Source organism: Takifugu rubripes, chromosome 21, assembly GCF_901000725.2.
Source record: "Takifugu rubripes chromosome 21, fTakRub1.2, whole genome shotgun sequence".
Lineage (NCBI taxonomy): Eukaryota > Metazoa > Chordata > Actinopteri > Tetraodontiformes > Tetraodontidae > Takifugu > Takifugu rubripes.
This window is the reverse complement of record NC_042305.1, coordinates 6,305,286-6,318,152: the sequence shown is the minus strand read 5'-3', so window position 1 is coordinate 6,318,152 and position 12,867 is coordinate 6,305,286. Positions and strand designations below refer to the sequence as shown.

General features: G+C 45.6%; 1 protein-coding gene and 1 long non-coding RNA gene across 9 annotated transcripts; one reads left to right on the top strand and one right to left on the bottom strand.

Moving 5' to 3' along the window:
- The first annotated feature begins 20 nt into the window (after positions 1–20).
- On the top strand, positions 21–11,460 carry tsc1a (TSC complex subunit 1a). Of its 7 annotated transcripts, XR_003886717.1 has the most exons (22): positions 21–110; positions 968–1,085; positions 1,190–1,293; positions 1,363–1,515; positions 1,608–1,752; positions 3,502–3,656; positions 3,751–3,824; positions 3,903–4,081; positions 4,369–4,427; positions 4,861–4,972; positions 5,044–5,145; positions 5,232–5,455; positions 5,550–5,683; positions 7,575–7,639; positions 7,964–8,130; positions 8,328–8,510; positions 9,152–9,262; positions 9,372–9,494; positions 9,649–9,836; positions 9,954–10,061; positions 10,144–10,668; positions 10,868–11,460. XR_003886717.1 is itself a non-coding variant. In XM_029830102.1 (21 exons), exons 2-21 carry the CDS (start codon positions 977–979, stop codon positions 10,610–10,612), a joined length of 2,961 nt encoding a protein of 986 aa, XP_029685962.1. In that variant the 5' UTR covers positions 21–110; positions 968–976; the 3' UTR covers positions 10,613–11,460. The 7 variants fall into 7 exon arrangements, 6 of the variants coding, with proteins under 6 accessions (XP_029685962.1, XP_011613584.1, XP_011613583.1 ...); XM_029830102.1 differs by having other exon boundaries at positions 5,553–5,683; positions 10,144–11,460; XM_011615282.2 differs by having other exon boundaries at positions 7,575–7,615; positions 10,144–11,460.
- On the bottom strand, positions 7,718–12,667 carry LOC115247652 (uncharacterized). Of its 2 annotated transcripts, none has more exons than XR_003886719.1 (3): positions 11,975–12,667; positions 7,932–8,268; positions 7,718–7,820 (listed from the first exon to the last, which is right to left on the bottom strand). It is a non-coding gene; the product is annotated as an uncharacterized lncRNA (long non-coding RNA). The 2 variants fall into 2 exon arrangements; XR_003886720.1 differs by lacking the exons at positions 7,718–7,820; positions 7,932–8,268 and adding exons at positions 8,504–8,629; positions 9,089–9,428.
- Between the last annotated feature and the right edge of the window lie 200 nt (positions 12,668–12,867).

Sequence of the window (12,867 nt, the reverse complement as noted above, 5' to 3'; positions counted from 1 at the left end):
GGTCAACCTTGGTGAACACGTGACAACTGCAGGGCGTCAACTTACACAAGTGGGCGGAGTCTGATGTTGCTCAATATGGCTGCGCCCTGCCTCGATCAACAAGTCTGAAGGTAAAATACTTGTTCAAACTTCATGTTCATCGCTGAATTTTCCAGCTTCACCGTTGTCGGTGTCTTCGTGAGCTTTGGAACTTATCGGCTGGCTGCAGGCGGGGCAGTGACGCTGTCAGCCGGTCACTCAACTGCGAGTCGGCGTAGCAGTACGACGCTCCTACTGTTAACATGTTAGCTTAGCATAACTGCAGTTCAGCATGCAAACATTTAGCCCAAACGAAGCTAGCCGTAACTGTGACGTCAAAACCGTTACATAACAGCCTCTGACCAGCAGGCACTGACGTGTAAATCTTTAAACTGTAAAGGCATAAAAAATAGCTTGTTCAGTGAAACGCCTTATTAAGTACAGTATTTTGAACGCTGTCACATTAACAACAGAAACTGTGTGTGTGTGCGCGCGCGTGTGCTTAGTTGGACATATAACTATAGAAACATTCTGGGTGAACAACTTGGAATTTCCTTTAACATAATTCTACACAAGTGAGAGAAACGGATTCCAGCATTTCATTTTGGGACACTTCCACATGCTGGATCAGAACTGTACTCGACTGAGCCAAAGCCTTTCCAAAAACAGTCTTCACAATTATTGGATGATAATTTCATGAAACTATTTAAACTCATTTACGTCCCCTTGCTCAGACTCACGCTCACACACTGGTGACAGAGGACATACAGGGTGACCTATGCTCATGAGGAATCCACATTCACATTCTGAAGATGCTGCTTCAGGAGCTGCTTCAGCCTTCAGTATCTTACTCAGAGACAAGTTGAGGGCTGGGATTGATCCAATGACCTTTGTAACACTCAAGAGAGCTTTGTTGTGATCAGGGTAAAAACATATTGTGTGTGTCCAGGGGTAAATCATGTCCAGGGAGCAGGTGAGTATCACTGAGCTCCTGCTCCTAGTGGACAGTCCAGAACTTCTAGAGGTGGAGCAAGTCAGAGCAGAGCTGAATCAACTACTGAGTACAGGTGAGTATGCAGGTGCTCTGATAGGAGTTTGTGATAGTTTAGTGTGTATGGTACTGGCTGGGAAAGAGAACAGCTGTATTGTAACCTGCAGTGTCTCATGTCAGACAGAGGAGGTGCTGTTGTCTCATCACTGGTGGAGCATTACTTGGACTCCTCTTCATCTCAGGCCGTTGTTCTGCTGTCATCCATCAGAGAACCTCATCATAAGGTTGTTTCACACGCACGCACACACACACAGCCCACAGCAGACTGAGGCATGCGATCTTCATCCTTCCAGATCCTGCTAGAGAAGCTGAATGAGTCTCTTAACAGACCTGGAAGCCGACTGGAGACTGTGACCCTGCTGGGTCACCTGGTGAGAAGGCAGCCTCCTTGGGTTCATCATATCAGCCGTTTGCCGCTCCTCACCACACTGCTGCGCTGCCTCAAGGTCCCCTGATAACATCGCACAGTACTCATAGAGATACTGCACATGGGCATATAAAGTCTCAAAGTCTGCCTGTCCATCTGTCCATCCCACAGACAGATGCAGATGTTGTGGTTTTGATCACAGCACTTTTGGTCCTCATCACTTTGTTACCCATGATCCCTCAGGCTGGGAAACAACACATCTTCGACTTTTTTGATGTGTTTGGACGACTAACTTCCTGGAGCTACAAAAATCCTGGTAAAATACACACACGTAAACACATAAACATCTAAAAATCTAGCTCAGCGTTAACAAGCCAACTTTTGTGCAGTGTTGGGTATAGTTACTTTGGGAAGTAGTTAATTAGTTTACAATGTTACTACAGTGGGACCTCTACTTACGAAATTAATTGGTTCCGGAAGTTGTTTTGGAACCTGAAAATTATGTAAGTAGAGACGTGTTTTTAATGTAAATGCCCTAATTCGTTCCAAGCCCCCAAACATTCGGACATAATTTTTTTTAATAAATCATAAAAACTTGCTGTGCAACGTAGCCTTCATCAATCACCAATTGTTTGAGTTTTTGCACAAGTTCTTCAGCCACTTTGTGGTCAGCGCTACATGCCTCACCATGGCGAAGAACAGAGTGAATTCCAGTCCTCCTGAACTTCTCGAACCACCCACGCGATGCTTTAAACTCCTGGTGTCGTTTTTGCGCCGAAGTTCCCTCACCTGCATCCTCCGTCGCCAGGTCATTATAGATGGCGGTTGCCTTTTTGCAAATTATAGCCCCAGTCACTGTGTCACCAGCGATCTCTTTCTCCTTTAGCCACACGAGTAACAACCTTTCCATCTCATCATTCACTGCCGACCTCCCCTTTGAAAGGACAGAGAGTCCTTTGGAGGGAGTCGCAGCTTTTAGGGCTTCCTTTTGTTTAAATACCGTGCCGATCGTCGATGTATTATGGCCATATTCTTTGGCGAGATCAACCAAATGCATCCCTTTTTCATGCTTTTCTATTATTTCTTGCTTCGTTTGTATGGACAAAAAAGCTCTCTTCTTCTTTTCTTCTTTTTCACTTTTCTCCATCACTTTCCTGGGGTCCATAGCGAATAAAAGTTAAATGAAGACGACGCTCGGATATACACATACCTGTACATATTGATGTCCCTCCTAGCCAATGGGATGACAGGAAGATGCTAGGCGATAGCCAATGGCAAAGCAGCTACAAGCATGTTTACGTTCGCTAAACTCCATGAGCTGCGAGTAGCAGCGGTAGCGTATTTTTGCCTTTCGTATCCTGAAATTTCTTTCGTAACAAGAGGAAACATTTTCCCATTGAGCCGTGTCGTAACCTGAAAATTCCGCATGTAGGGACGTTCGTAAGTAGAGGTCCCACTGTATTGATGAAAAGTAACCAGTTACCTAAGAACAAATGTGACTTAAGCCACCAAAAATTAAAAGCCGTTTGCCTCGTACACTGAACTGAACTGACTCAGCCTCCTGAAGTCACTCAAAAAAAAGGCGACAATATTCCACAGTTTTATTTAACATTGTCTGTTTCATCACAGAACATATGATCAAATGGCTCTATGGAAGCACCAAACAAAATCAGGCAACACAGGAATTTTTTTCAAGCCCACTGCTGTTATGACTTAAAGCAAACCCAAACCAAGGTAACCAAGTAGCACAGACGTATTATAGTGCTGTTAGTTCAATGACACCTCAACAGGTGGCAGTGTTACTACGGACTCGCTTCTTATCTGGAGGAGTTCTTAAAGTTACACATTACTTGTTACAAACTAACAAAAAACTGATCACATAACTGCGTTACTTTACCACAAAAAAGTAACCAGAGTCACCACGTCATCGCTGAAGCTCTGAACGATCCGGGTCTCTCGGAAACAAACCAGTTTTCTCAGAATAAACCAGTTCTATCAGAAACTGGGGCTTGGGAAAATGTGTCCCAGGTGAATGACTTGTATCTGTGGTGTGATTGGCTGACAGGTCAGGTTCCTGCGGTTTACCTGGTCCACCTCCGTGCAGGTGTGTACTCTCTGTTCCACCGTCTGTATGGCATGTTCCCCTGTTCCTTTATCTCCTACCTAAGACTACACTACAGCATGAAGGAGAACCTGGACACTTTCCAGGAGGTTGTCAAGGTCAGTACAGACCAACACACTTGGTAGACTGCCAGTCTATGACCAGAATGGTCCTTGTACTGGTACCAGATTCTAACTGTTGCCTGTCTGTCAGCCAATGCTGGGACTGGTGCGGGTTCACCCAGAACTGGTAACTGGGACGCAGGACTATGAGCTGGACCCATCCAGGTTAGTCTTAGAGCCATAGAATATGGATCAATTAATAGAGTATCATCATGTGAGCTCCACCCCTTCCCATGAACTCAGGTGGAAGTCTTATGAAGTCCATGACATTGTGATGGAGTGTTCTAGACTGTCTCTGGATCCTCTGGAGTCCTCGTGTGAGGATGACATGTTCTCCTTCAGAGAAGCTCCTCCCTCCTGCTCCTCTTTACTCGGTCCTCCCCCACCATCCTCTCCTCTCCCTCAACTCTGTCTCGGCTCAGGTGAAGGAAAGATGTCACTTCCTGACATTCCTGTCTGTCACAAATGTTTCTCATTTAGATGTGGCCTTCAGAATTATGTTGCTGTTTACTCATCTACCCATTACTATTGTTATTACTTAAAAGTAATAACTTAAAAGTAATAATAAGTGAGTCAATAATCAGTGTTAGAAGTGTCAAATTGCAAACAATAAGAAAATAAATACCTGAATAAATAAATACCTGAAATGCCTTGAAATGCTACACATAAGTTAACGTAATTTAAATATGATCGCTGCTCTGTGTGACAGGAAGTCCAACTTATCCTCCAACAGGAAGACAGCTGACTGTCAACAACACTCTGATACAGGTCTGATTTTTGCTCCGCCCCCTTGACTTCATTCATTGGCTACATCTGTTGCTCTACTGTTGATACAATTGTTGGAGGATGTCCAGGGTGGACTCTGCTCCCCTCCCCACCTTGACAACTGCAGAGACAAGGACAGGAATGATAGATGAGGCGCACATGTCCTCCAACTCATGGCCCTTTATCTTACTGTTAAGTTTGAGTGTCTGCTGCTTCAGGCAGTTCAGGGGTCACCTGTACGACATCACAGCAGATATGAGACACCCTCAAAACAAAAGGACAACTGTATTGATCACATATAAGCGATGACAAATCTTTTCACAAACTCATCATGTCTAATTAAATAATCTCTTGTTGTGATGTTAAATTTAGCCTAACTTTTCTGACCACAAGTCTTGATATTGAAAGACAAAAACATGAGTCCACTTTTGTTTAGGCTGATGATGTCACCTGGAGCCCCTCCTCCCTCTGTGGTTTGGCCACGCCCCCTCCCGAACAGGCAGGTACAGGTCCCGTCCACCTGTTAAGAAGGACCACCTCCATCTCAGGTAAGACTTTGTGAGACGTACTGGCCACCCTCTGTGGATACATTTAACCTATGTGCATCAATCAACCACAGGTGTGAAGTTTCCTCCAACAGCTCCTAAGACATCTCTGACTGACCAGGTGACCCCAGGACAACGGGTGGATGAGCAGCCATCCACAGACAAGGAAGTCACAGGTCCTCAACAGCAATGTCCCCAACAGCATCACTCACATGTATATGAGAATGATCCAGCATTGAATCCACTTCCTGTCTGTTTCCAGAGGTCACCTCGCCCACTGTGCTCCTCACCTCCACACCTGTCCATGAGCCCACCTCTTTAAGTTCTGCAGCCCACCCTCACTCACTTTGCTTCACCCCAGCTTCCTCTGATTTAATGGATGAAGGTTTTGCTCATGTTCTTCGGAGTCCCAAGCTTCCATATGATGCTCTGTTTGACCTCACTCTCCCCCAAACCACTGCACTCTTCATAAAGAAGAAGACAAAGGTAAATGAACAGGAATCAGTCGAGTAAAGATTTAGCTTTTCAAATTTAAATGGATGACTCTATCAACAAGAAGTTTGTGTGCTGATTGCGGAAGGAGATTATGGAGAGAGAAGTCATGGAGCAGGAGCTGGGAGGGAGGAACATGGACGAGGACTCCTGGATCTCTCCTCTGGAGGTTTTGGATCAGCTGATTGTCCATGGACACGATGCACATGAAGGTCTCAGGAGGTTAGAACACCAGCAGTAACAGTTCATTTACTCAGACAAACCTCTGTCACTAGTTTTGTTCCAAATCCAATTCAATTTTATTTACACAGTGTCTGTTCCAGTCCAGGCTCTCTTTGGACTGACTCCTGAACCAGCAACCATGGCTGGTCCCCTAATAGTGTATCTCAGGTCTTTTTCCCTTACCCAGAATGGCAGCCATTAGAGCCAGTCTGACAACAGGCATGTCTCCAGTGCAGGAACCTCCCCCAAATGACAGGAACTTTTACTTACCCGGGGAGGTACTTGGTTCAGCCCCAGACAACTTCTGGGCAGGGGCTTGAGGTTTGTTGGGTGGTGATTTGCTAAAGCTAGAGCAGGAAGTGACCCAGCAGAAGAGAAACATTAGCCTAGCAGCCTAACTTCTCCTCTGGTTCATAGCATACATCACCATGGAGACCAACACACAAACCAGAAATGCAGCTGTCTGGTTTAGTATTTTATAAGTATCACAATACAGTAATGTCACTTAGTATTTAACACGCTGATGTATTCACAGATACAGTTTGCAGCACTGCACACTTCATGGAGCTGTAGGAAATCATCTCATCTTCTTAACCACTTGAACCCTTTCGGGGTCACAGGGAGGGGGCACCCCTGGATGGGTCGCCAGTTTAGCGCAGGGCCACATGTGACCATTTATGGGCTCAGTACCTTGCTCAAGGGTACCTGGGCAGTGCTCTGAAGGTGTTCTGGCACCTTCCCCTACTACCAGTACACCTTCCATGTTTTGTCTGCACTGGGGCTGGAACCCAGAATCCTCTGCTTCTCAGCCCAGTTCCCAAAAGACTGAGCTGCCACCACCCACAAATCATCTCTTCGAATATCACTCCATCTCAGCTCCTTCCCCATTTACCCCCCTTCTTGTTGTAGCTCCCTCACTTACTCCTCCTCCTCTGGCTACTCAGTTCAAGAGTGGCTATTGCGTAGCCAACGTTACATGAAATGGTAATGATCCATTTTGTAGGTGCAAATTATTACTGCTGCTGAGGTTATACAGGTAGCACAGGGCAGCAACCCCATCCTCCTGTACCTGGACAGGGAGCTGGTTCCACAACAGGGGGCCTTGTGGCTAAAGGCTCAGCCCCCCATTGTACTGTTAAAGGTTCTGGAACCAGCAGTAAACCAGCATTCTAATAGCTGAGTGGTCTACTGGGATGTTCTGATGATCTGACGTTAGCTTTGCCAGATATGATGGAGCCTCTGAGGACCTAGATTCTCAGGAGAAGGATTTTAGAAGTTATTCTGGATTTTATTGGCAGCCAATGAAGAGAGGCCAGTGCAGTCACCTGACCTCTCGATAAATTAACTGCAGCATCTTGGATCAGCTGGAGGTTCTGGAAGAATTCTTCAGACCTCCTGATAACACTGAATCAAAACAGTGATTGTTGTCTTTCATTGTCAGAACTTCAGTTAGTAATGCATTGCAGTAGATGTAAACACAGCATCAGTGTAGTTTGCAGGCACCTCACCACAGAGTGGAGCTACGGGGTCTGTGCTTTCTACCCTGAGGAACACCTCCCATCTTCAGTGTTGATCAACCTTCAGTACAACTACAACATCATGTGTTTGACACTTCATATGTCATATGAATGCAGAAAAAGCTGCACAGAGTGGGAACATCTGATCTGATACCAGATGTCGCTGTTCATATTCACCCCCCACTCCCCACCCCCTGGAGCTCCACACTGTCCTGAGCTGGTCCCAGTTTATAATCGTGTTTCAGTCCATTCAGAATGCTAAAGAAAGCTATGGTGGATCACATACATTGATGGTGGCTCATATATGCTGATGCTGGATCATATACTGTATATTGATGGTGACTGGAGTGTCAGCCATGTTGTTTGTCTTTCAGACTGTCAGCTGTGAAGTGGATGGATTGCAGTCATTCTGGAGGTAAACAGCAGAGCATGAAGAAAGGTACTGTCTCACCCGACCACCTTCTATTGACGACCATTGATTCATGATTGGTTGAATGTTTACCATACCTTCAACGATCATCTATTCACCTGAAGAAATATCAGAACTCTCTTTGATGTCCTCCCTCCTTTCTCACTCTTCTTTTTCTTACTTCCACCCTGCCAACTGAAGACTAAAGCAACTGAATCAGAGTTACCGGTTTAACCAGAATATGATAGGAAACAGAGTAGCATTTAGATTGATTGAGTTTGCCAGATGATGTCAATATAAATAATCAGTTTGCTCATCTGACCGGTGCTTTGTTCATCCTGGACCATCTTTTAGGCCCACCCCTGGAGGAGGAGCCTCAGTCTCTGAGGAGTCAGTTGTTGCTGGTCCACAGTCAAATGCTATATGAGCGATTTAAACGGCAACAGCATGCCATCAGAAACCGCCGTCTGTTGCGAAGAGTCGTCAGCACCACTGCACTGGAGGAGCACAGTGTTGCCATGGTAAAGGGGATTTTCTTCTGTTTTGCTTTCATGTATTTATTGTACCTTTTTTAATGTAAGCTGTTAGCATCGTTTCGACTTGTCTGCTCAGTTTTGATCACCTTTCATTCATCTTAGTGTTCTCTTTAGTGAAGAAATCTGACAGTGAAAAATTAAGAAATGGGACAACAGGATTGTTATCAGGTATGTTGTTGCAGAAAGCACAACTGGGCATTCAGAATGATGAGATTCAATGTCTGAAAAAGAGTTTGGAGGAAGAGCAGCGACGATACATGCGACTTCAAGAGGAAACACACACACATGCGGAGAAACTGCAGACGCACATTCAACAGTTGCTCCAGCAACAACAGGACGAGCACAGAGAAACCCAGAGACTGCAGGTAACAACGTCAAACAGGGCAACAGTCGGAGGGCATCTCCATCAATGATTGGCTCAGTTGTCACATCTCACAAAATAACACAATCTTGAGGGGGGGTGTGAAGACCTGTACGTGTGGACCTGAAAATATGTAGACGATGAGTGAAATGATATCTGGTCACACATCGGTAAACACATCAATTACAGGGATTTGTCCATCAGCTTACAGATTTTAACCAGGTCAGCAACCGACCTGTTACTGACGACCTACTGGCTTGTTATTGACCTACTACTGACCTGGTATTGAAGTGTTTGCTTGAATGACAGGTTTTCTACAATAGGAACTAGTTTATCCGAGTCTGTGACTTGCATATATAAGGAGTTTTTTTGTTTATGGCCGTCTTCTCTGTGGCACCGTGGTCAGTCAGCCAATATTAGCCAGATGTTTATGTCATTCCTGACAATAGTCCAGAGTTGATCAACTGGATCGTGGTCATTGCTGAGGTGTGACTACACACTTCATGTGAAGTGTAGGTAAAAATATTACCTATTAAAATAAACCGTGAATGAATAGACACACACACACACACACACACGTACATATATAGTGGAGATGCCTGTGCTACTGTTCAATAGCTCCTGTTCTCTGATTGGCTGTTTCAGACTGAGCTTCGAGAGTGTCGCACCCATTTGAGGGACCTGGAGGTTGAGCTTCAGAAAGCCAATAATAAGGCTTATAATGCAGAGCATCAGCTAACACAGTTGTCTCTTAAGGTAGGGCTGACTCTCATGCACACACATGCGCGCACACACATGTATATAGATATAAACATGAATGTCCTCTGGTGTGGTGCTGGTCTCTGACTGCTCTTGGTCCCTACAGCTATGCAGCAGTGAGCACTTGCAGCAGCAAATCTTCCTCTTGAACCAGCAGCTGATTCTATTAAAGGAGACAAACAGAAGATTGACTGAAGTAGTGGAAAGAGGACACACACACCACTACAAGGTACACACACTGCTGTAGGGTACACAGCAATGCAGTGTACACTCCACTGAAGAATATACAAACGCACACCATTGTAAGGTGCAAACACACATACTGCACACACTACCTGGTGAGACTGTTGGTATTTTTCTATGTGTGCATTTGTGTGTGTCAGGAGGTGTCCATGTTGAAGCACTGTGCAGGGACAGAGTACAAGAGGCTGAAGGACAGCGACGTTCAGCACAGACAGAAGCTGGAAGCAGCCAATCACAGAGCAGCAGAGTTGGAGCTGCAGGTGGCTGAGAAGGATCAGACCATTCTGAAGCTCAAGAAGCTCCTGGAGGAATCAAAGACTCGCAGCAGGTGATGACCTCCCTGTCATTAGACTGACTGTGTTGATGTGATGGTTGTCCTCAGCAGGACACCATGGTCACCATGTTCTGACATCACCTGATCTCTGTGGTATGATGTCATTCTCAGGGCGGAGTTTGCTGCCAGTGAGAGTCGATGTGCTGCTCTCAGCACAGCCTGTCAAACTCTGCAGACTGAGATGTTGCAGCTCTACGGTCAGATCCAACCGGACTGCTGGTAACACGTCCGCTCTTGTCTCTCACACTTGTCACAGCCAATCACAGAGGTTGACCGATGACATCATCCATCTCATCCTTAGCTCCAGTGGTGGCAGAGCCTCGCCAAAGGTTTGGGCTGGCTGTAATTCACGCTCCTCCCCTTCTGCTGACATCAGGAATGGAGGTGTGCAGGCCTCCACTTCTCCATTACACCTTCCCTCCTGCTCCCCCTCCCTTCTCTCATTGTCCCCCATCGAGTCCCCCCTCACCGTGGGCTCATTCTTGGAGCAGCGAGCGTGGGAGCTGTTCAGACCAACCAATCAAAATGAGCCAGAGGAGTCACAGGGGGGCTTGGAGTTGCCAAAAGAAACCGAGCTACAGCTGGAGAGTCCCCCTCTGGGTCAGGAGGTAGAGGAGTCGCTCCTGCTGATAAGGAGTCCTTCACCAGAGCTCCAGACCCAGAGTGGAACCACGGCCCCTCCTGCTGACATGCTGCTCGCAGGTCACCTCAGGAGGCATGATCTGAGTATCATGGACTATGATGAGACGATGGTCACGCCAGAGTTCTGATGGAAACGAGGCCATGCCCACACACCACCTGCTGGAGAAGATCCGATGTATTCAAAGAAAGTAGAGGGCCCTCACAACTGCTCCCTGAGCATGAAACACATCCATTCAGACACAGCACAACTTCAGTCATTCGCTACAAACATGACCATCTTGTTTAGCGAGCCAGCTAAAAATACTAAGCTAGCTCATCCCATGTTTTCTTTTACCATGCAGGCAGTTTTTTTACTCTTAAATATACATGTTTCTCTCTCACAGCTGACACAATTGCTCTCAACACATCTGACATTTCTCCAATTAAGTTTGAAGACTCTTCAGGACTTTTGCCCTTCATGGAGCACCACCATGAAACTCAAGTGATGGAAGATGATGCCCAGAGCTGCTTTAACGTGTCTCCACGACTGATTGCTGACAGCCAGCAGGTTTATACATCAGGTGACCTCAGAAAACCCTGAAGGTCTACAGAGGAACCTCTTCTCACAGCAAGAACAGAACTTTCATTTGATGATTGCACATCACACTTCATCGTCCCATATTTTTGTCTGACTGTTGCCTCTTAGCAGCGAAACGTTTCTCATCTTTAATTATAATGAACACACAAGCCTTTTAATTGGAAAGTCTGAACTCCAACTTACCGTTCACAGTTCTCAGGTCGGTGAAGAGAGAATGAAGGTTCAGTGCAAAAAACATTTTATATAAAGATATAAAAGCAGAGGTGTAAGTTCAGTATCTGGAATCTAGGTCACAATCAAATCAATTGTCTGCATTGATGTGCTGAAATATTACTACACTGTGAACACTAAAATAAAAGTGGGAAGTCTGCCTGTTTTCATCTTCAGCCACAAAGAAAATTTTAGGCCTCGGCAGGTAATCGATAACATGAATTTTTCAATGTAATATTCACGTCCAATCTGCGAACATGCTAACGGTCATTTTTTGTATGTCAATTTACCGTAACTCTAAACTCAGCTGCGCATGCGCGTGTCCATAGTAACTCGCGAGCGTTCAAGCAGCGGCCGAAAGGTAAGGTTTGTTTTTTGTCCAAATTAAACGTAAAAAAAGAAAGCGCTCCGTTTTTAGAAAATTTGATGATTAAAAAAGCACAACTAGATATTAGCGTCAGCGTAAAAACCGTTCAATCAATTTCTCTTCGTTATTAGCAAGATCACAGACAAAAAAACCCCAATGAAACGACAAGAAAATCATTAAAGCGCTACTGAGGAAAAGTAGCCTCGTCCGCTAGCCGTTCAGTTGTGCTGTCATGGTTCCTGCTTCCATCTCTGTTTCTGGAGTCATCTGAGGTGGCCCCTCTCTCCTCAAACTGGTTCTTTTAAAAAATAAATATAGCTTAAAAGTTGAACTGACCTGGGGAAGCTCAGCTGCAGCTGTCTGACGGTTGGTCGTATATGATGAAACTTTCTTGACCTTGGCTTTTCTTCAGTAACTTTTCAGTCACCACAGTGAAAAGTCTTTCCAGGGTGTGGTCCATCTAATTCCTGCTTATAGGCATAACTAAAAACCTGTTGGGAGGACATCAAATCTCTGGACCAGGGAGGCTGTGAAGGAGCTTCAGGAATATTTGGATTCTACCGATCGGGGTTTGTTTGAGGCTGCAACCGTCTGGATGAGTTCAGAGGTTGTGATGTCATCCTCGTACATGAACCAGGCTGAGATGCTGGTGAGGGGTTCATGGCTAGAACCAGAACCAGCTTCAGAGTAGCTAAAGACAAACTACAATGGCAGCTCTCAGCCATTGATCAACTACTGTGTGGAGATGCTATGGGCCATCAGCAGAATGCAAAAACTCCTGGACCATCACCAGGTCTGCTTCTGTTCTCCATGAACCTCAACGCAGCACCTCCAACATAGCTTTTTACACCTGAATAAAGGTGGCTAAAATCGACATTTAAAAAATAAAATAAAAGACTCTTCTTTGCCATCGTCAAGTGCATCCTCGGCTGCTCCGTCAGCATCAGTGTATCCTTCATTCTGCTGAGAAGGTGACCGGCTGCAGTCCACCCCCAAACCTCCAGGACACTCTCCCCCAGACACATCCTGTGGGAGGAGGATGCAGTCCATCAGTCCTACCTATACAGTAGACAATAGACACCACTGTACACCCCCCCCCCCCACACACACACACACACACCCACTCACACTTCATAACTGAATAGTTTTTCCATTTTTCCTATTTTTTTAGTTCAAACCCGTACACCTCCATTACAGTCAACTAAAGCCAATAAGAACAACCTGCTGGT

Excerpts from the sequence above, each read along its gene's own strand:
- tsc1a (XM_011615281.2), top strand. The coding sequence starts at position 977 with ATGTCCAGGGAGCAGGTGAGTATCACTGAGCTCCTGCTCCTAGTGGAC. Across the intron at positions 3,657-3,750 it reads CTTTCCAGGAGGTTGTCAAG|CCAATGCTGGGACTGGTGCG; the intron begins GTCAGTACAGAC and ends CCTGTCTGTCAG. Across the intron at positions 8,511-9,151 it reads GAGAAACCCAGAGACTGCAG|ACTGAGCTTCGAGAGTGTCG; the intron begins GTAACAACGTCA and ends TGGCTGTTTCAG.